The sequence below is a fragment of the Diplotaxodon limnothrissa genome, linkage group LG14 (genome assembly GCF_057381915.1).
Source record: "Diplotaxodon limnothrissa isolate DT_005_m linkage group LG14, D_limnothrissa_male_GT1.1, whole genome shotgun sequence".
NCBI lineage: Eukaryota > Metazoa > Chordata > Actinopteri > Cichliformes > Cichlidae > Diplotaxodon > Diplotaxodon limnothrissa.
This window is the reverse complement of record NC_140609.1, coordinates 36865034-36888238: the sequence shown is the minus strand read 5'-3', so window position 1 is coordinate 36888238 and position 23205 is coordinate 36865034. Positions and strand designations below refer to the sequence as shown.

At 40.8% G+C, this 23205-nt stretch overlaps 2 protein-coding genes across 2 annotated transcripts in view; both read right to left on the bottom strand.

Annotated features, from left to right (window-relative positions):
• Window positions 1–2041: 2041 nt before the first annotated feature.
• On the bottom strand, window positions 2042–15779 carry LOC146619344 (uncharacterized). Its single transcript, XM_085371409.1, has 5 exons — window positions 13385–15779; window positions 8012–8211; window positions 6846–6967; window positions 5309–5423; window positions 2042–2173 (listed from the first exon to the last, which is right to left on the bottom strand). The coding sequence occupies exons 1-5, from the start codon at window positions 15777–15779 to the stop codon at window positions 2042–2044; spliced, it is 2964 nt and encodes a 987-aa protein (XP_085227535.1).
• Window positions 15780–19641: 3862 nt separating this feature from the next.
• prx (periaxin) overlaps window positions 19642–23205 on the bottom strand; it is a 28463-nt gene continuing 24899 nt past the window's right edge. Inside the window, exon 9 of the mRNA XM_085370219.1 lies at window positions 19642–21969. Coding sequence (XP_085226345.1) covers window positions 21680–21969 — 290 coding nt within the window. The 3' untranslated portion in view covers window positions 19642–21679. The remainder of the gene's footprint in view (window positions 21970–23205) is intronic.

Sequence of the window (23205 nt, the reverse complement as noted above, 5' to 3'; positions counted from 1 at the left end):
CATCACATGCTTTTGTTGAGTCCACTTCAGTGTGTTTGAGAAACAAGACAAACATTTCCTCCTGAAATCACTTCCGTAACCTCGTAAACATTGGCACTTTCTCTGTTGGCACTAACTGGAAGACAAACTTGTTTCTCTGAGGAACCAGAACAAAGTTGAGACCTGTTCCTGTCACTGGCTTTTCAGTAGCAAATACACAATGAAAGCACATGCATCAAAATGTCAAATGTAAACAAAATTAAAACAAAAAGTCTTGATCTTTCTTTAGTACTCATTATTATATCTGCTCTAGGCTTTTGAAAAAAATAACAATGCTCAACTTTGATCTTCTGTGTGATGACACGACTAGACAAAAGGTTTTTCTGTTACTTCTACTGAACGTGTGCATGAATCCAGGTGATGGTGACATCTGTAGAGGTGCTACAGACAGGAAAACTGAGGAGGAGTGAAGCTGTTACAAAGGGTCAGGCCACCACATTAATGGAGCTACAGAACAAAAACAAGCATCGTGTCATCGAGTCTTCTTCTCTAATTAAACCCAGAGATCTTTTCCGGGAGGAAGACTGGAACTTTATGCTACTTTCATAAAACGTGGCTGGAAATATAACTACAAATCTAGTTTTCTGGATAGTTCCCATTTACCTGACTTGGCACTCAATAATACAGACATGTATGCCTCCATCACAATCGCTTATTAGTCCAATTTGAAATAGCTGAAAAGTACAGATGCTTGGGTAATTTAAAATGTCATGTTGACACAGTTTGTCTTGTACCTGTTCTGCTCATTCAAAATTCACACTGGCCATTGATGCAGCCGCCCAGCTCATACTCCGTCTGAAAGCTGTATTAGAGCCTCTCCTGATTGGTTTGAACACAGGTAGGCGGGGCTTTAGTGCTCACAGCCACACCTGTGTGACTGAAATGATATGTAGGAAAAAAGTAGAAAAAAAAGTGTGTTTGGAGTAGTCTGACGTCAGAGCTTTAGGCTCAATATTTGAACCCATGTTTAACACGAGCATCCATCAATGTAAGAGTATATACATGACAGGAAATAAGGAGAAGCCTTAAAGGCCCCTTGCATGAAGTAAAGCTGTGTCTTCATGAGTTATAAATGGCTTGAAACTTAACCAATAACCCCAGATGTTTTTCCCCTTTCAGCCTGACATATTCTATGAATATGCTTACAGTATACAGCATATAGTATATGAAGAATGCCATTTTTTCAGAACTGGGATTTTCCTACTTAATAAAAAAATCTATTTCAAATTTAAACTGTAGTGTAGTGCAATATTATTTTGTTTGACTGTTAGATCAGCAACACTGGAGGCAATAACTTTTTGCCCCAATTACACTCTTCCATATCTGCACGACAAAAAACGAGAGACTGCAAATGAAAGCTAAACAACCGGCATGTCAGAGTTCCAAAATCATGAATAACAGGGCCGCCAATGTGTGTAAAACGTTGTCTTATATACCCCAAAAGGTTGATTCTGTTCATCTGGACGTAGCGATTTCAGTGGGAGAAACGTTTCGTCACTCATCAAAGTGACTTCTTCTGCCTTAAATATTTATTTTTATTATTTAAGTTCACCCCATGTGAGTTTTATCTCCTTTATATTTATTCTACCCTTGAGACAAAAAGCAGTGGTACTTCAGATCTATTTCTGTTTATGGAGGAAAAAATTAGAGTGCCTTTAAGGTGGCGGCGTGTACCTTGTAACGGGTCACAATGCTCCAAAGAATCTCAGTAGATAAGGTGGAGACTTAATGGGTGGTAGTGGTGATAGTGAACAAGGTGATGAACACGTGATATAAAAAAAACCACTCCCCCAGTATACATCAGCAGGTGGTGGAGGAGACACCAGCTCTCCTCGCTGTCTCAGGCTTAAATAACCAGGAAGTGTGCAAAGAGTCAGCAGGTCGATGAGTGCTTGACTTGCAGTTTAACATGCTGTGAATCCGGAGCCTCGGGAAACATGTTAAAACCTGGAGTCCTTCATTGTGAATGCTGACAGCCAAACCAGAGCTGAGGTCCACAGAGTTACTCCATGATGTTCCTGTTGTAGTCATAGGACAGCCGTCGCTTAGCAGCGGCATGTTGAGCATGCTGATTGGCTGAGGGGAGGCCAGGGGAGAGGCGGCAGTTTGCTGTCGAGGAAGCAGGTCTGCTTTCCTGCAAAGATGAAAACTAAAATCAGCAACACAGCTGACTACAGCGTAGTTTATCAACTAGCCAGAGAGAAGGTTACAACAAATATGAACAAATGATAAAATCAAATCCATAATTATAGAATTATTGACTTGTCGTAGGCTCAAAGCCCACAGTGCCATTAGCTCTGATTAGGATGACACAGCAGATGTGAGCGTGGTTTCCCTTACAATGATCTTACAATGAAGACCAATTATCAGAACTGTGAGGTGTGAGCCCAGACGAGGAGGGGGAGCACTGACAACCTTGTAGAAAAAACACCTCACACTCCCCTCTCTCTTTCAGGACGCCTGATCTGTAAATAAACTGAGATTTCTAATGTGAGAGTTGAACTGGACTCTGCCTCCTTATAACAAAACTTCCATTTGGATCTGCAAACGCACACATAAACACACAAATCTGGAAAACATCAACATCACCGGATCGTACCCAGAATTCTGCTGGTGCAAGTGTCCTCAGCTATGCTGCCACCTGCTACTTTTCCCTTTGTTATCTTGAATCTATTGTTTGAGTCTGTCCTTTTTCCTTGTCAGATTGTCCCTCATGGCCGTGCATCTCCTTGTTCTGTGTCTCCTTGAAGTTTGCTAGTATTTGAATTCTTTGCTCTTGCTTTAGGTTTTGTATTAATATGAATATTCAGTTTTAAAACTGTTTTTTTTTAAGTTCATTCCTGTTTCCAGTTGTTCTGAGTTTGCGTCCACAACCTGCTTGTCACATAGCCATCATATAACACACGATATCTATGGCGGTGAGTTACAGTCAGTGATTACACTGCTATGTTGTCAGTTTAAAATGTAGTAATACCTATAATGAGCATGAACCATTAGCAGTAGTTCAGGCAGACCGTAAAGTCGAGCTCTGTCACAAGATCAGCTGATATTGATAAAAGCTCCAATCAGCTGATGGTTCAGCTGATCCTCTTACGGGCAAGAAATACATGCTGTGGATCTGCAGCCTGATTTGCAACCCAACCACAGCTTTTTTCAGAGCCATACCACCAAATATAGATTACTCCAGATAAAAACCCATTATTTGACTCTAGCTGTCCTGGCTCCACATCAATCATCCAGTTCTAATAAGTCTGTAGAGATTATATAAAGCATTTCGACACAGTTCCTCTAAAGCAAGCTACAAATGTTACTTTAAAAGGCATCAGATCTTTTTGGATCAAACAAAACACAGCTGTTACAGAAAGAGGCCACCTACCAAACCCCTTTCCTGAGTAAAGCACTGTCAGCTATATTTACTGCAATATACAACTTACAAAAAGCAATGAATCAAATTGAAATTGAACATATTTGTTCACATTGGCAGCTTTGATTGGTAGTGAGGAGGATTACAAAATTTGTGAGCAAGGGAAGTTATCTGAAAAATATGGAAAAAGACATTCCTGTGCCAAACAGAGCCATCTATCAGGAAAATCTAGGTAACGCTAACAAGGGAGCCGAAGAGACAGCAAACATCCCCTCTGACAGAAACGTGGCCTACTTCAAAAGAGCACTCGATCTGAACCAGAGGCAGCGAGACTGCTGAAGGTACTGCGTTAGGTCCAGATGCTGCAAAAGTGCCTGCAATCAAAAGACATACTGACAACATTTCAGACTATTTTCTGCAGAAATAAACAAAATAAAAGTTCACCTTCAAATTTTGGCTTGCACTAAACACCCGACAGCTGAAACACCACCCTACTTCATCCTGTCCTCCACTGTTGTCGCCTGCGTAAACAATATCACTTTGACCTTCAGTGAACATTTGATTTGTGCATGCTTTATCATTGCTGCACAGCCAGTACGACACATGTAAACATCTATTGTCTGATAAACTGTAGGCCCCCATGTCAGCGCTGCACGTTTGCACATCTGGATATAACCCAGATTTCAAATATACTACCTCAAGTCCCGTCTCTTTTCAGCCGAGGGCATCTTTAACCTTAAACAGCAACACTTTGCTTCTCCTTTTTTTGGTCATTCCTTCCAATTACCTTAAATCTCCACACCTCTTTTGTTTGTTTTCTCAATGTGTCTAACAATATTCCTCTATTATAGCCCATCCCGGTGGTAATTTCTTGTAGCTTGTATCAATAACCTTGGCTATTTTGTTAATCTGCAGAGGTTTTAGCTTTTGTAGTTCCTAGCTTAGCATAATTTTATCGTACCAGTCTCAATTTGATTTTTTTTTAAATCAGTTACCTTTCTTTAAAAACTATTAAGAACTATTCTCAGTCTTCTATCTTTATGTCTGAATTGTTAATTAGAAAGGTTACTGAAGACTTTATAATTTAATAATTGCTCGATTAGAAAATAACACCCCAGTCAAATGATAATGAAAACCAAAAAGTGGTATTTTCACACCACATTCAGTAGCAAAGTAATTAAACAGCAATACATAAATTCAAATATAAGTTAGAGTGAAAGATGCAGCATTGTGGAAAAATTAACGACGAAGACTATAATTGAGTAAAATAAGACCTTTGTGATGAGATGATTTATCTGCTGCTGCAAATTGGCCCTCTGCTGTAACCCAGTTTAAAATATAACGAAGCAGGGACAAGTGAAAAAAGAAGCATAGATAAAATGATCATTAAATTCACATTTCATGCACTGTGATAATGTTGATTGCTGCTTCTGGCCTGTAGCAAGCAGTCACACAGTGGACGGGTAAACCCCACACTTGCATATTTTGAAGGTGCCTTGTAGCTTTCTGATGTGACTCGGTTCAGCAGCGCGCCCGGGGCTGTTCGTGTACTGAGCGTTCTGCATAAAACAGCAGTCGCATCATTTGAATGAGGCTGCAGGTTTCAAGGCTATCGGTCAAACAGCACTATCAGTTCGTGTTACATGCTAAGGCTGTGTTGACGAATTCAATTTAACAACCGCGAAGCTTCACAAATTGAAAGTGAACACTAAGTGCTCTGTGCTAATTCCCCTGCAGCAAATTATGAGTAAAGAGACGGAACATTTGCTGTAAAATTTGATTTCTTAAGTGTTTTCTATCAGATTGTGAACACTGAAACATGTCCGCAGCGAGCGATTAAGACGCACTCGTCTCCAAAGCTGCTGGGCTCGCATTTCCATGTGCATGGTGTCGGTCTTTACTCACAGTGTGCGGCTGCTCCAGGTGTAAAGTCTTCAGCAGCAGGTTACGAGACACGCCGTTGGCTCTCTTATATCTCTGGCCGATCATTTTGTTCAAGTCATGGAAACTGTCCAACAGCCTAAAGGTTCAAAGACACAGACACACGATTTCATGCACAAGAAGAACATTTGTTTTAAATGATTGCTTTTCAAAGATTCAAGATCAAGATTCTGTATAGGAGTCAAAAGCTCAGGGGTCACAAGCCTGGATAAAGAGGAGGGTATGTGGTGTAAAACTTCTACACAATCCAATATGGATGCAATCTGCTGTGGCGAACCTTTGGGATAGAAGTACGTTTCTTTCTCTGTCCTATGTGACAGTGTGGTCAGCATGGTCATCTTTGTTTGTGACCACAGAAGGTGGTTTTACGACCACTAGAATAGTTCCCAGGTTTTTTCAAGGGTAGCTGCACAGGCAGAGAGCACCCTCACCAACCCAGTCATTTTGTTCTGTAAGCATATCTGAAATTCAAGGGTTGCTCCTATTAGGCTGTCCAGGGGTACAAATTCTAACAGTTCCTTGAAATGTAGTTGCACTTCACACAGTCACCACTAGGTGGCCACATTTTCTTTCAACTTGTCAACGTATAGTGTTTTATCTCGTAAAACCACCGACACCATAAAAGAACATCAAATTATGCATTTTGTATTCATTCCTGTTTGACTCGAGTAAAATGACACAAATGATTTAGAGAAATTCAGTGTTGGAGGGACAAGGAGGTAATTTTGTGAATAATTCCATTAAAAAAGGACTTGTATGTATAATGATATATTTTTTTAAATGAACCCCATACAGATTGTTTAAAATGAAAGTTTCCCTGAATGATAGTTTTTGGTAATTGTTACAAGTATTTTCTTTAAAAACAAGTATGAATATTTAAGAAAAAGAGTCAACATTATGTAAGGAAAACACAGTATTTCTGTTAAAATGGTGAATTTATGGAATAGTTTTATGAAGAAGAAAAAGTTCAATATTTATGAGAAAGATCTAAAAAGATCTTGTTGTTCTCTTTTATCAAATCAATTTGGAGTTTGGTGAAGGATGACAATCTGTCAAAATACAATCATAAAAATTTGCAGGAGTAAAACTGAGTCTGATGATTTTGGGGGTCTGATCCATTCAGTACAGAGTACTTATGCAACAATATAGAAATCAAAACAGAATTTATGACTGGTTTCATTAGCCCTGAATCACAGCCTACTTTATCATCCTTCTAGACACTAGTGGGAAACATCCCATCTAATCTCTTCTGCTTATCCTTGTGGGAAATGGTGGGAAACACACGTTACTAAATTAAACTTGTGCTGTCTTTGGTGAAAGCTGAAACTAATGATTGAAACCAGGAAAGTGTTTACTGATGGCATGGATAAAGAGAGCTGAAGAATGTACATTGAAGGTACTTGTGCACCGACTTCACTCAGGTTCTTAGGTTTATTCCCATCCATCTTTTATCTAGAGTCATCGCTACACATGATGGCCTTCGTCAGCACGGTTCACCTACCCCTGGTCGTGGCTTGCTCCGCCTCTGAGGAGCTGGCTCAGTGTGGGAACAGTACTGAGGTCACAGGAGTCACTTGAGGATGAGCCAGTAAATGAGGGGAAGGCTTCAGCAAAGACAGCCGCCTGCAGTAAATACAGAGAGAGCTCATCAAATACAGCTTGAGAGCTCAGCACACCGCAAGAAAACAGTCAAAACACAAGCATCAAAAACACATTTGCAGCATTTAGGAAAAAAATATGCATTTATGGTTCATTACATGAAAAGTTAATACTTTATTTTCATAAAGGTCTCCTTGTGGCACCACAGGCACATGAACCAACTTATTTAAAAACAGCCAGTCTCCTCTCACTCTGCTTCACTGCAGTTTTGGGCAGGGCTCATTTTTCATCTGCATCTTTGCACTGTGCTTAATGTCCACTGGGAGACTCTCCCCGCAGTGCTGACTTCTTATTTTTAAATTTTATTTTTAAGGAGAAAAAAAAAAAAGAAGCTGGGGTAATGTGAGTTATAACGCTGGAGAAAATACTGATTAATTTTTACTCATAAAACTTAGTCACTCCTCCTGCAGGGTTACATCAGGGTGAGCCGTGTTTCCATGGTAATGGCACAGCCAACTGAGAAAAAGGGGGAAATTTTAGGTACAGACATATACACTTTCAACTGGATAAAAATTAGTGACCCACACAGATAACACTAAAATCACCCCATCTCTCACCAAAAAACAAATCCTGCATGAACAGAGATTTGGACGTGAAACTAAACTCCTTCTCTAAGTTATAGCCAAGATACAATACACACACGAAGGTTTTTGTACATTTCACCCAGGGCCAGCTATATCTACCAGACACTAAGAATAGCAGATGGAGCAAATAATGCATAGATTTAAACTTGAATAATTCTTTTCTACTGCATGATCCACAGGGGACTGAGTAACTACACAAATAACTCCCTGAATCCACCGAGCATCCCTGATCGATGGTACAGGAAGTGCAAACAGAGGTTAGAGTCACAGAGACAAACCACGCAAGACAGAAATTCAATGCTGTGACACAAATGAACCAATCCTGAGGAGTTTGTGGACTCAGTGAAGTGGATGTAATGGCCACTTTAGCTCTTACTGAACAAACAGAACCGTTTTTATAGCAGTTACTGAAGGACAACTGTACCAGGTTCTGATTGGCTGAGAGTCTGTCTCTCCTCTCCTCCACAGCACTGGCTGGCCACCACTGCTCCACAACGTCTCCACCTTCATCTGATGAATCCTGAGGGAAGGCTGTCCAGGTGTCGCCTGACTGGTGGAACGAGCTGTCCGTCTTGCCTGGCGTCCAGAGGGTCGACTCACTGGTGATAACATGCTTCCCAAGTGCTGTTATCAAACACACACACAGGCACATGCACATTAAGTCTTAGTACATACAGGGAGTGCAGAATTATTAGGCAAATGAGTATTTTGTCCACATCATCCTCTTCGTGCATGTTGTCTTACTCCAAGCTGTATAGGCTCGAAAGCCTACTACCAATTAAGCATATTAGGTGATGTGCATCTCTGTAATGAGAAGGGGTGTGGTCTAATGACATCAACACCCTATATCAGGTGAGCATAATTATTAGGCAACGTCCTTTCCTTTGGCAAAATGGGTCAAAAGAAGGACTTGACAGGCTCAGAAAAGTCAAAAATAGTGAGATATCTTGCAGAGGGATGCAGCAGTCTCAAAATTGCAAAGCTTCTGCAGCGTGATCATCGAACAATCAAGCGTTTCATTCAAAATAGTCAACAGGGTCGCAAGAAGCGTGTGGAAAAACCAAGGCACAAAATAACTGCCCATGAACTGAGAAAAGTCAAGCGTGCAGCTGCCAAGATGCCACTTGCCACCAGTTTGGCCATATTTCAGAGCTGCAACATCACTGGAGTGCCCAAAAGCACAAGGTGTGCAATACTCAGAGACATGGCCAAGGTAAGAAAGGCTGAAAGACGACCACCACTGAACAAGACACACAAGCTGAAACGTCAAGACTGGGCCAAGAAATATCTCACGACTGATTTTTCTAAGGTTTTATGGACTGATGAAATGAGAGTGAGTCTTGATGGGCCAGATGGATGGGCCCGTGGCTGGATTGGTAAAGGGCAGAGAGCTCCAGTCCGACTCAGACGCCAGCAAGGTGGAGGTGGAGTACTGGTTTGGGCTGGTATCATCAAAGATGAGCTTGTGGGGCCTTTTCGGGTTGAGGATGGAGTCAAGCTCAACTCCCAGTCCTACTACCAGTTTCTGGAAGACACCTTCTTCAAGCAGTGGTACAGGAAGAAGTCTGCATCCTTCAAGAAAAAACACGATTTTCATGCAGGACAATGCTCCATCACACGCGTCCAAGTACTCCACAGCGTGGCTGGCAAGAAAGGGTATAAAAGAAGAAAAACTAATGACATGGCCTCCTTGTTCACCTGATCTGAACCCCATTGAGAACCTGTGGTCCATCATCAAATGTGAGATTTACAAGGAGGGAAAACAGTACACCTCTCTGAACAGTGTCTGGGAGGCTGTGGTTGCTGCTGCACGCAATGTTGATGGTGAACAGATCAAAACACTGACAGAATCCATGGATGGCAGGCTTTTGAGTGTCCTTGCAAAGAAAGGTGGCTATATTGGTCGCTGATTTGTTTTTGTTTTGTTTTTGAATGTCAGAAATGTATATTTGTGAATGTGGAGATGTTATATTGGTTTCACTGGTAAAAATAAATAATTGAAATGGGTATATATTTGTTTTTTGTTAAGTTGCCTAATAATTATGCACAGTAATAGTCACCTGCACACACAGATATCCCCCTAAAGTAGCTAAAACTAAAAACAAACTAAAAACTACTTCCAAAAACATTCAGCTTTGATATTAATGAGTTTTTTGGGTTCATTGAGAACATGGTTGTTGTTCAATAATAACATTATTCCTCAAAAATACAACTTGCCTAATAATTCTGCACTCCCTGTAGTATGTGCTTTCGATGCTCTTAAAGGACAATAATGGGCATTAACCCTGTATTATAATACAGCAACAGCAGCATTGGTGCTAAAGGTGACAATAATTACTAGGACGGCTTCCAAACGGGGCCAGTTTATCCAAATGAATGAAGAATCCCAATAACTGTTTTGTACAAATGTCCACAATCGTTTTTAAATGCTGGAAAATTAAATTAAATTCTACAGACCCTACAACACATCCAACTAATAATTTAAGAAATCTCTGTCTGATCTTTGCATATCTTCACTAACTGTTTATTCAGTCTACTTAAACCTTGACAAGTTTCTAAGATGCTTTAGATGGTTTCAATTCATGGAGTCTTACTGTTGCAGACTAAGCCGTTCCTGTCGTCCTCACGTGCTCTGTGCAGATGGATGCAGCTAACCTATAAAATAGACCTGATGCTTTTTAAAGGGAGGTACAGTATTTTTCATGCGACACCTGGAACAGACTTTAGTCTTCTGTGACCAAGAACTGGAAAAGCAGTTCAGAAGATGGATGGACAGACAATATGTGCATCCAAAATACTGTTGACCAGTCCTGTCCTGTCCAGTGCTGCCCCTCCCTTCCACTGGAGGGTTCTTCCTGTTAAAAGGGAGTTTTTCCTTCCCACTGTTTCCCAGTTCTTGTTAATAGGAGGTCGTCTGATTGATGGGGAGTTCCTTTTTCCACCGAATGTAACATCCAAAGCAAACTTTGTTTTTCTTGCATGTGATGCATTTAGGGGACACCTGTAAATCTTGGTTACGGAGGCACCATGCTAATATTTTAAATTATTATTAGATGTGCCAGAATTAAAACCCACAGTTTTAGTAGCTCTTCAGCTTTCTATTTGTCAGCAGCACAGCAAGACAACTTGCATTTATTATTCTGTTAATCACCTTGTCGTATCATTGTGTTGTCTATGGCTGTGACTGCTTCCTGCTGTTGCTTAAAAAGTTGCCTGCTGTACCAGACTCTGCGGGACTCTTTGAGTTTGTATGTTGGACTTTAATCTCACCGCGACATCTCACTGCGTGGAAACATTTCAGCGAATATTTGTATCTCTCTTCGATCCCTGCTGCTTTGACACATCTACACGTCGCTCTCCATTGCTCGGTGTATTTATCCGACGATGTATCTATCAGACACTTGTCTGTGAGACTGTTTCCTTTTCACCCGTTGCCCAATAACCTGAGGCTAACAGGAGAGCTCACTGGCCTGTTTGCTTCCTCCCCCTCTCTTAGCTCGACTCTGAATGATTAATACCGTGTAGTGAGACGGGGAGATCAGTTAGGAATCCAGGTCAGGACAAACTACAGTCTTATTTCCACTGTGCTGGTAAGTGATGCCTACCAAGGCAAGAAAGAACTCTGCATATTTATCACAAGATTAAAAGTACTACTGGTCAACAACTTATTTACGTCATCTAAGTTACAGCATGTGTTTTAGCTGTATGATTATCAGGCTGCCTTACTTTAACTCTTTACCCCCATTTCAGGCCTGTTTACAGAACAAATTGACTAAGTTTGCATCACATGTTAGTGAGGGTGGTCGCTGCCTTTGCAGGTACCCTTCAAACGGCATCTTTATTGATATACACTGAGGGATCAAATGTATCATTATGGAGGAATGAGTTAAAACAATCTGTTCCGGAACACACTTCCAATCAAATGTTTTTCCATGTTTTTTCTGCCTCTCACTACTTTTATTTCAAGCTATTTTTTTCAACCTTGTTGTTATATTCAGTGTAGATTTATAATATGTATTTTCCCAGATTTCACACAGGCACAGCCAGACCTCTGTTTGCAAATGCTATGAAAGGTGTTTGTTACACTCATTCTTGTCTGTTGAAGTTTCTGTCTCCATCTTAGTACTGTAGCTATTTATTAAAAGACTTTTGGGTCATGGTGAACTACTTCACTTTATCCACTGTGTGAAACAAGTAGATTTATCTCCTCCTCCTTTTAAGCCAGCATTTTCCTGATTGGCTGGCCCTCATTGAGATGCTTAAACAGAATGTGGGTGGGGCTTCAGTGCCTGAGATTGCCTTATTAGGGATGCCCATCATAAGTGACATCATACAGAGCCACAGATAGAAAAAAACAACTTCAGCCATGTTTAATATGAACATTTGCTACTGTAACTCACATGTTTATTGAAAGCCCATTTTAATTACTAATAATTAAAACCAAAATAAACTAAAAGGCCAGATAAGTGTGAAAATATGCATAAGTAATGTGGGTGAAGCAAGCCTTTAGGTTTTATAGCTGGTCCTTTAATTTTTGCCCTTTTACATACATCAGTCCCTCTGATGATAAATGTTGACTGATAAGCCATCAGCAACATGTTAAAATAAACAGAAATACTTTTCAGTAGAACAGACTGAGACATAATTATGCACCAACCTCAGCACAGCCTCATTTAGCCCCCCTGTGGAAACTGGGCTTAACATGATTTAGGTGATTAGCTAAACGGAGCAGAATGAGGGATCATTACGACTGATTAACACCGGCTGTGAGAGAAAAACAACGAGGCGCAAGGAGTAAAAGATCTGACATACCTGCGCGTGTCTGCTTCAAGAGTGTAGCAGATAAGAGCCATCATACTGTCAGACTACTAATTAAATTCATTTATTTATGATTCAGGTACTAGCACTGCTTTATTTTGTTCATCATACAGTTCTTTAAAAAATCCAATAAAAATATTTTCTTCTCAATTACCTTCTTGCACTGAATGATGGTGTCCAATATTTTTTAATTCCGCGTACCCAGGAAGCTTTGAGATGGGTTTGTTAGCAGGATTAGTCGAAAAGAATCAGGTAGATTTGTAGGAAAAGTTGTACCAAAGATAAGGAAGGGCCCAACTGCTTTTTGGAGTTGATCTCAGTCCAGTGTTTTTATTTTATTTTTTTGAATGGATCTTTTGAGGGCGACAATATTAAAAACCTGCAAAATATCTTGATGTTCTCTATAAAACACTAACTTAGATCCAGATAATTAGATCTCAATTCTTGAGGAGGGAGTTAACAAACAGTAAAAATTAAGTCTGCAGTATTTAAATAGTACATAGTAATGCAGTTTAAGTAAGGACTTCCAGCTGCTTTATCCCCGCAAACACATCTTCATAAAATAGAAACTATAACAGCAGCAGGATTTTGGAAAGATAAAAGTAAATACCCACTTGTGCATAACTACTTGTGCGCTTCTTGAAAACAGATTGTGTACACTTGCATTCCTCAAAGTGTACAAAAGGTTAAAAATGCACTAATTCTCTGAGGGAGTCGTTGCCATTCACTCTTTGTTTCCCCAACACAACACAAAGAGTGTTAAAGAGTCTAAATCTGCACATTTCTGACTTTTTTCTGAAAATCTCTGAAGCCTTTCTGTGTCAGCCTTGTTGTCCAGGACCAACAGATCCAAGCCTACAGCACACAGAAAGGCAAATTTACCAAAGATCCCAAAGGAGTGAAAGAGATACTAAAATGAGAGGAAAGCCTGGCTCGTAAACACAGAAAGGGACAGAGAATGAACAACCACGAGACTCACCAACACTCTCTCTGCTCCCACAAGGCACTGAGGCAGACATGGTGAACTCCTCGCTCCAGGCTGGCTCTCCCTCCGCCTGCATGAACACTCCAAACTCATCTTCCTCCTCCTCCTTCCTCCCTTCGTCAGTGGCCACGGTGGAGCCACTCTCCACCTCACCCTGCTCCTCCAGCTCTCTTCTCTTCCCTTCTTGGCCTCCTTCTCTGTCTCCTGCTGTTGCACTGACTGCCTCCTCCTCCTCCTCCCTCTCCTGACAGGGCAGGCCGGTTGCCATGGATCCCAGGGTGGGCAGGGAAGGGGCAGGATTAGCCTGGGAGAGCGCAGGGGAGGTGGGGAGATTGGTGCAGGCAGTGTTAGTGATGTTAGTCTCTCCACTTGGTTCAACAGGGGCATTGCTTGTTTGTGCACAGGTGTATCCATCCTCCTCCTCCCACTTCCTGTGTTCATCTTCAACCTCCTGTAACCTCCAGTCTTCCTCTGAAGCACGGTTTATCTCTGTCCCTTCATAACTATCTTTGAGTGTGACTTCTCCTTTACATTCATCCGACTTCCGAATTTCCCCAGCTCCGTCTCCATGTTCAGGATTGAGGCTCTCTTCTAAATTTCCTTCTTCTGACTCCAGCTCATCTTTCGTCCCACATTTGCTGCTCTTGTCTGCCACAATCCTCTCGCCTGACTCAGAGATGGAATGATCTCCATCTGTGAGGGGTGAAGGTAACACTTCCTCCTCATTTTTAAACACAGATTGAGGTTTATTATGCAATACCTCATTCACAGTGGTTTTCTCATTGGCCTGTTCTTCTACCTCAGAGTTTTCTTCCTCTTGCTCATACCCCTCAACGTGATTCTCCTGCTCAGCCTGAACCCAACAAGTTTCACGGTCAGCACTGCAGACGCTGCCCTCTATGGGTGCGGCTGACTTGTTAAAAGTGAGGGAGACTGCAGTGCTGCTGGAGGCAGGCGTAAAGACTGCACACCAGCTGGAGAATTCATCAAGAGCCTCGCTGATGTTCTCCTTTTCATCTTTAACATCTGCACACTCAGCCCTTTTCTCTGATTCTTCACCTGCTTCATCGAGATCAGAAAATCCGTTTACATTAGCCCCTTCTTCTTCTTCACGGGGACATTCACTTGGTTTTCTCTCAGTAACGCTGTTCTTATGTCTTAAATTATCAGTCAACCCAGAATGTCCATGGGTGACGATATTTCCTTCAGTGTATCTGTCCCCTTGTTCCTCTGAATAGCCATCCTTGCTCTGAGAAGCTTGTGTCTTCTGCCCCTCGCTGCTCTCAGTTTCTCTTGTTTCTCCCACATCGCAGCTGTCGTGGGAGTCACTGTAAGAACGGGTAGATTCTAGGTCAGGGTTTAGTTCAGTCAAAACAGAGCTGGAAGACTCTAACTTGCCGAGGCCTCCCTTATCCTCCTCTTCATTCTTTTGCCTTTCCTTCCTCATTCCCGTCACCTCACTGTTCAGCCTGTTTGGGATGCCTCCCTCGTGTCCATCCTGGCTTTTCCTCCTCTGTGCTCTCCTTCCACACTGGACGCAGGATTTAGGAGAAACGCTGTGGCTGCATCTGGCTCGCCGGCTGTCCTGCTGTGGGGTGGGAAACTGTTTACAGTCCAGGCCTCCTTTGTCTTGCTCTTCCTGCCTTTCTTCCACAGCGATTTCACCAGCAGGAACTTCCCTGCTCCTCTGCTGCCTCTCTCTGCTCACGCCTGTTTTCTCCCGGCACGCTGCATTGCCAGACTTCCTCCATCTCCGCCCCGATCGCACCCTAACCCGGTTTGCTCCAGTCTGTGCCGGTGGAGTTGGCCCAGCTGGAGTGTCTCTGCGTCCTCCTCCTACTCCAGTCTTTCCTCTCAGCCATCCTCCGACCACACTGGATGCTGCACTGGTTGTCACTCCAGAGTTGGGCTTAGCTGCTGAATACAAACAGCTTCCTTTCTCAGTCCGGAGGAACAAACACTGAGTCTGAGTCTTCCCGCTGCCCTCTGAGGTCTTCAGAGTGGCAACTGTTACCAAAGCTCCGATTCCAGCCTGCCTACTGTCCACCCCGAGCGGAAGCCCATATCCCATGCGACTCCACTCGCCACTCAGGCAAACATCTGCAGGCCTGGGGCAGGACGCTGAACTTCCTCGACCTGCAGGAGGAGCTGTGGGTGCTTGTCCTCCCAGCAGATTAGCAGTCTTGTGGCGATTCCTGGAACACAGGGCCCAGGCTCGGAGACCCCGAATGAGCGGCAGATCGGCCAGTCCCAGCTCCAGTCGGCTGGGGAAGGGCAGAGAGGCTCTGGAGCATTTCTGGAGCATCTCCCGGCTAGAGCCTGACATGCTCAGGCACGGGTAGTTGTTGTTGTTATTCTGCTGGAGCATAGTGCTTGTTGTGGGCCTCATCTATGTTTTATTGGTTGGTTTTTGCTTATCCTTTATTAAAATGCAGCCTGTCGGCTCAAGTTCAATTCTCATTTGTGAGAGGGAGCGCTGCCACAATCAAGAATCTATTCTTGATTCACAGCCTGACAGCTCAAAGGTAAAAAGATCATCATTTAGAAAAACATCACTGGGCACTATGAAACAGCTAAAACAAATTTCTCACTGATTAATTCTGACAGTGGTACCGAAGACGATGTTTCCTAACATGGCCGGAGGGAGATGAATCTCCTTGTAATCTCATATTTTAGCAGATTATTCTGACTGCATCTGAAGACAGAATCAGTTGTTTTTCTGACGGGCGACCTGCCACTGTTTGCATCTATAACTCCTCAACTTAGAAAGTCTCCTGATGAAGAAGAGAAACATGCAGGTGTGATGTCCAGCTGTCAGTGCTGATGAGAGCAAGGGAAATGAGAAGTTTGTTTTCTTCCAGGCTGACGCTCAGTGACGCTGTCTCCAGAGCTTCGCCGCCCTCCCCGTTCACTGTCCTCTCCTCACTGAGGACTGACTCAGCTGTCACAGAGCACCCTGCAGGGGAATGGGTAAAATAAATAAAACAAACATGGAAATTAAAGACTCATAGTGCAGACTTATTATAAGGTAGTGTGATATGATTAAAGAGCAAGGATCCCGCCAAGAGGAGGCCCAATCCAGCAAATAAATAAAAAGCTTAAATATTAAAATTATTTAATGCTGACTTCACTTTGGTTTGGCTCAATGGGTTGCAGCTGTAAGTCAGTGTGGGAGGTGTGAGTCTGTCAGAGGTCATGCATTTGAATCCAAAGTGACTTCTTTTCCCACTACTCCGACCCAAACAGGCTCTTTTATATATATGAAAATGGGAACTGACACCATTTGCATTGTGGTGAGAATTAGATTAGTTGTTGCATCAGCCACACACAATCATCCAGTAGACTAAAAACGAAACACAGGTGGCCATAAACCCATAAATCCACTTCTCCTGCCCACACAGCTTAAAGGATTTACCCGAAGAGCATCAATAACCCGCCACATAAGCGACGAAAATAGGTTTGAGCCACGTATGTCATACTTAGCCTACTCCTATCAGCACCACTGTGATGAAGATGAGCCACGTCAAACCACACAGTGTACCAGCACTACCTGTGTTCCCAGCCAGCATGTCCTGAGAGGGATGCCCACAGCCGAGTGCTCATTGTTTCTTACCTTTTTCGAAGCCCCGGGGTCTCAGGTCCAGGCTCTGGATTAAGTGTCCTTTACTTAATGCCCCTCTGCTTCCTTATTGTTTACAGACGAAGCCTATTCCCCCTCCTCTCGGGCTCTGGAGCATCCTAAAGTGGAATCAGCGCCGCCTCATCTTTCTACTCGGCCTGCACCACAAACGTTACAAATCGCTCGAACATCCATTCAGTCCTGCCCCATCGTTTAAATCAGAGCACAGCCTCTTTTTTTTTCGCTCTCTCCTCCCGACTCGTTCAGCCATTGCGCATCATCTCATCCGCCGCGGCTCGGCATCGTGCGCCGCCGCATCTTACCGCAGTAGCCTCCGGTGTGCACAGCGAGCAGGATGACGAAGAGCTAATTTGACTTACAGCCCACTCACTGATAGGAGGCGTGATTCGTGCCACACAGAGCAGGGAGAGGTGAGGCGAGCGGAAGTGTATGGAGGGTTCGTGATGCCACACTTAGGGAGAAAGAACACACTGGTCTAAAATAGAACAAACAGAATCTATTTGTTTGCTACTGGGAGCTTCAGACCTAGATCTAGAATTTAACACAATATTTATCATATGTACGTTGATTTCTGACATTTTCAGAGGTGAATATAACATGTAATAAAAACACAGTGTCTGGAATTTTAACCATTCCCCATTAAAATAGTTTAAATGTGTTTATTCTGAAAAAACAACCAAACAAAATGGGACATTTTAGACGAAATGTGTTTTTTAAGTACAAGTGAAAGAATCCCAGTAGCAAAATTATTATTGACTGGTGAGTTAATTAATATAACTATTAGAAAAAGTAACAAATCACAGAAAAATATGGCTACTTTTGCTTTTTCTGGGCACACTCCCGGTTTCTCTGATGTATTCCTGAGATATGACAAGCAGCTTTCTCTGAAAATACTTAACAATAAAATTAGTTGATTTTTTTTTCAGTGTGCAGCAGAAAAATATACACAAGAGAAACAGTTACGGAAAGTGAAAATGTCACCCACAGGTCACCTATGAAAGTATTTGTGTTCTCTCCATATTTCTATAAGCTTTTGAAATAAAGGAGTAAATATTCTGAAATTTTAGAGGTCATTTTTTATATTACTTGTTAGCTTAATTTGCCAAAATTACCAGTAGACTAGCCACAGGTGTCTGTGTTTACATAAGTCACTTGGTCTACAGTGCTACTGTTTATGTAATGGTTGAGTTTCATTGCATTAATAACTGTTTATTTTTCTACTCACTGTATTATCTACATTATCTATATTAGGACAGTGAGTTAGTCACCTATCAGGGAGCCAGTACCTGTGCTTGTTGTAGTAAAAGTGCAGACTAGATGCTACTTTCACCCATTGTTTATGATTTTACCATTTTTTTGTGTGTGACAGCATATTGGATATTAAGGTACAGTGTGGAGTATGTTTAAATTGTTATGACACCATCTAAGAGGCGCTGATTTTAGTTTCAGTGATTAAAATTCTAGTAATTTATGTTTCCATTGCTTAGCATTAGCATTTACCTTGCTAACCTCTTGCTAACGGAACTTGCAAGGATTCATCCAAATATGGTTAATTCCGGCTCCAAACAAATACAACAACAACAAAAACACCCTGGTATTAGCCAAAAGAAACTTTATTTTAAAAGGGATGAAATTATGAGATTTTAAAAATGCTGAAATTGTTCAGTGAACTGAAAACAGTAAGTTTGTAGCTGGTGATGCTGCACTTTCCCCTGTCTCTGCTTCATGGCATTGTTTACTCCTCATACAGCATTAGTGTAGCCTCACATACTCTCACCAGAGAGCCTACGTTTTCACAGCATCATCACAGCAGCAGATGAGTAGATTGGGAGACACACACAGACACACACACACACATAGAAAGAAGACGTCATACATCCATGTGCACAATTTACTTTTTCCCTCCAAAGTCCTCCTCTCCAGACATTTTCAATAAGCCTCATTCGTGTGCTATGGATCTTTTTCATAACTCTAATATAAACAGGCCAGTAAAACCGAGCTTTGGTATCATATAGTCAAAATATTCAAAAAGAAATACATTAAAGATTATTAAGAGTCTTAATTATTTTTCTGGATTTAAATGGGCTTCCAGACCACTGCGTTTCTTATATTAGGAATTTAAAATGTACATGTTGTGCTTTGTTCATATGTTCTGTCATACTCTTAAATGGTGTATGCTTATATTAAATAAAGTGGTTTTCAAATAATGAGGCAAGTATACACACACCATAAATTGCTATAAACTGCTTTAAATAGCCTTTTCAGTCATTTTTTTTATACCCTTGGCTAGGGATGATGTCATAGAGGGAGGATCTCCCTAATATGGTCAATTAAGGCACAAAGTGCTACACACAAGCTCCACCTACCCGTTGCCCCTGTGAGGGGCATCGATTCAGGGGGCAGTTGGTTTATGAAAGTTGGGTGGCCTTAAAGTGAAGATCTAAAAACAGCTTGTTTCAGACATTTAATGAAGTGAGGATCTGCACCAAGGCCCAGCTTATGATGAAGAATAACTCTGAGATGAGAATTATGCAATATAAAAATATGGAGTAGGAAATAATGTTGTCTCTTTGAAAATTTCACTGAAATTTATTTAAAATTTGACTACAGGACAGAAGACTTTTTGTGTGAATATTACTTTATTTAAGTAACATCTTTACAAACATTCTTTCAATGCAGCTCTGACAAAACACTTGCCACTGAAACCCTTAGAATCAAAAAGAAATTCGAAGACCTTGTTAAACCAGAAAGTTAAAAATCTCTCTGCATGTACATCCTGCCTCAGTGCGCGTTACCTTCACATGTCACTATTCGTCTCAGCTTTTTTTAAAGTTCTAGTTCTCAGCTGCAAAAAAAGGCACTGTGCTAAACGTTGTTAATGAGACAACTCTTTTATGGATTCATGCATTTTACCACGCAGCTTCATTCCATCAGTCAGCCAAATAAAGGAAACATAAAAGTGTTTATTCTTAAATGTTTTACATCTACTTGAAAATAGAAAACCGTTCAAAAAGCCTGATTGGTGTATCCTTTAAGGTAGGACGTTTTAACAGAATACCAGAAAAATTACAAACATGTTTATAAATGGTAAGTTCTTTGTTTATAAATTAAACTTAAATATCAAAATTTAGAGACATAAAAACTGATATTCAAGAAGATTATTCCATTTTAAAACAGTTTATACATTAAATAGTAGATACATTGTTTAAATTGTACTGGGTAAAGGCACTTAAAGTTTCAATCTCTCCGACAGTAATTTTTGGTGTTTTTAGAAATATTTATAACTCTGTTTTCTGGCCTTTTTTTCTAACACGATTGCTTTGCAACAAGATCAAGACACGCCACCCCCACTAGTCTCACTCTAGCAGCCTTTTAGCAACTTGGATCAACAGAATAAACTTTACAGTTTCCTCTCTAAAATTTCTGAATTTCTGGTTTAAATCCCCAAATTTCCGTCCAGCTCACTGCTGATGTTTTGAAACGCAACAATACTTAACAGCCGAGCTTCAGAAATATCAGTGTATTTTAAAGCTACAGCCTCATTCACAAAAAATACAGTGGTGCCCTTTTTTTTGGCATTGTACAGTAAAAACATTAATAAAAAATATATTAGCAGCAGGTTGGGCTAAATATTTGAGAGCAACCTATAACCAGATAGTCACAGGTTTGATCCCCACAGCAGATAAAGAGTCCAGAGCGTCCTGCTTACTCACTGACCGTCTCTGGGAAAAAAAAAAAGCACAGGCTAAATGTGCTAATATATAAAACTATGGCAAAAAAAAGCCCATAATCTCAGAAAGTTCACACTTTTTCTTCAAGATAAACAAAACATTGTTTCAGGTCAAAACAATATCATTTATGCTTTGGTAAATATGAAAATACATTTTGAACTGAAAAGGAAACAGCTTCAAAAAATCAATTATATTGTTTTATTTACATAAATATTCCTCTGGCCTACGTTGTGATGGTTCATAATGAAATATTTTTAAATGATCATGGAACTGAATCATGAACCATGAAGTCGATGTGAGTAAAAGACTCTTTCCAGCGCATTTCAAACACAAAACAAAAATAAATAATGAAACAGTCCGACATGTTTACATTCAGAGTGAAACCTTTAAAAACCAAACAAAATCGGATAAATAATTTGGACTAAACTAACAAACCGTAACAAAAAAAGTCGTCACATGTAAGATGAGAGAAGGAAATATATAGCAATCTTTAGCTATAATAATGACAATAATACTGCTTGATGTAATGTTATTGTAGTTCATCACATTCATACATCATCTATGAAAATATAATATAATTTTTTTTGTTAAGGCACAGATGAACCCCAAATTAATATACACGGTGTTCCTCTGGGCTATGTTACTATTTATCCATCTAAATTGATTTGGTTAGAGTTGCCCAGTTTTGGCGATATTAGCTGGAGAAATGATGCGTGGAGCCCACAAATAATCAGTTCAAAAAAGTTCAGTAGATAAACAGCACTACAGGTCAGAAGAAAAAACTAATGTATCACTAATTTGGGGATGAATTGTCCTTTTATTAGAGGTTTACTTTATATTAACACGGCAACCTCACAAAAAAACTAAACAACAATAACAAGAAAAGTAAAATACATTAAAGATACCATTCCAGCATCTTCAGTACTTTGACACCTGGTGAGCTGCTGTTGTTGTCTTTGTTGTTGCTGTGGTCGTTGAAGACTCGTCTGTTCGTGTTTCAGCCAGGTGGGTGATTCTGGTGGTCTTTGTCACCATGGTGACAGTTCCCTCCTCGGAGGAAGAGATTTGGTGCTCTTCGGTCATTTGCGAGGTGGTGAAGTCGAGCCCTGAGGTGTGGAGGCAGAAAGACCCCGAGACATCTGCCTCACCCCCTACCTCACCTTTCTGCTGGGCCTGAGGAGAACTCTCTGGAGTTATCTGGAGGAAGCCTGCGGTAGGTAGGCCAGGAAATAAGAGAAATGAAAGAAAAAGAGGAGGATAGGTGAAGAAATCAAGAGGGAAAAGAAACTTAGTCTTATGTAGAAGAGACAAAACAAGAGTATATAGATTAGTGATTTATTTACCAGGAACACAAAAAAATATACAAAAAACATCAAAGGTAGCAGCAAGAATAAAGTATAGATAGTGTAAAGTATATTCTAATAAATCCTGTGGTAATATAGTGAAAAAACCCAGTAAAATCCAGACATAACATATGAGAACCACATGCAAAATTGATTAAACATCATTTTTGAATGTGTAGACTTTTACAGTTTTTCATTTTCTCATTTATATGCTTTATTTTCTCATTTCTCATAATGCAACTAAACGGGCAAATTTAATAGACGGGGTAGATACAAATTTAGATTTTTCTAAATTTTCAATGTAGTGCTTTGATAAAAAAATCTCTATTTTCTTGTCCTTACTATATCTATTAAAATATATAAGAGCTCAGGCTATGCATTTTTCTTAAAGAAACATGAAACACTGGATGACTAGTCTTTTAGTGTGGCAATGCACAGTGATTCAAATGAATGCAGAAGAATTTAAAGCTGACTGGGTTGGGTTCAAAACCTGCACTAAAACTTTCTGGTAAAATGCTGCCATCTTGTGGTGAAGTTTTTAATTAAATATCTCAGAGGGTTTTTACAAAAAGCGGCTTTAATAATAACATTAACAGCAGTATTGACGTAATGCCAGCCCAATCCGGTTGTTCAGTGATGACGCGACGAATCCTACTTCCGGGTCTAAAGTAGTCTGCGTTTAATATGGCTTTTGTGTTGTTAACATGTTTAATATTATGTATTTTCTTCTATTTGATCTCAAAAAGCTCCTAAAACAGTCAGTGATCACTGTTGACCTCCCTCGGCTTTTATTACCACTAATCATTTATTTAAGCTCAGCTTTTAAAACCTTAGGATGTAACTACAGCCCAGCCCATGCAGCAGTATATGAATGACTAACCTCGTATTGTGGATGGATTATCTCAGTTGTTCTCCTGGCTGAAGTTTGGTCCTTTTACAGCAATCTGCCATGTGATTACATTTGTTCCTGACCACCGAGAACACTCACGTTAACTTTTATTGAGTGGAAAAAAAGTTAGCTTGTTTATATTATGCTAACATAGCTGTGTCGCTAGCGGTCACGTAGCACATCATTATATACCAGCTAACCCAACTTCAGTA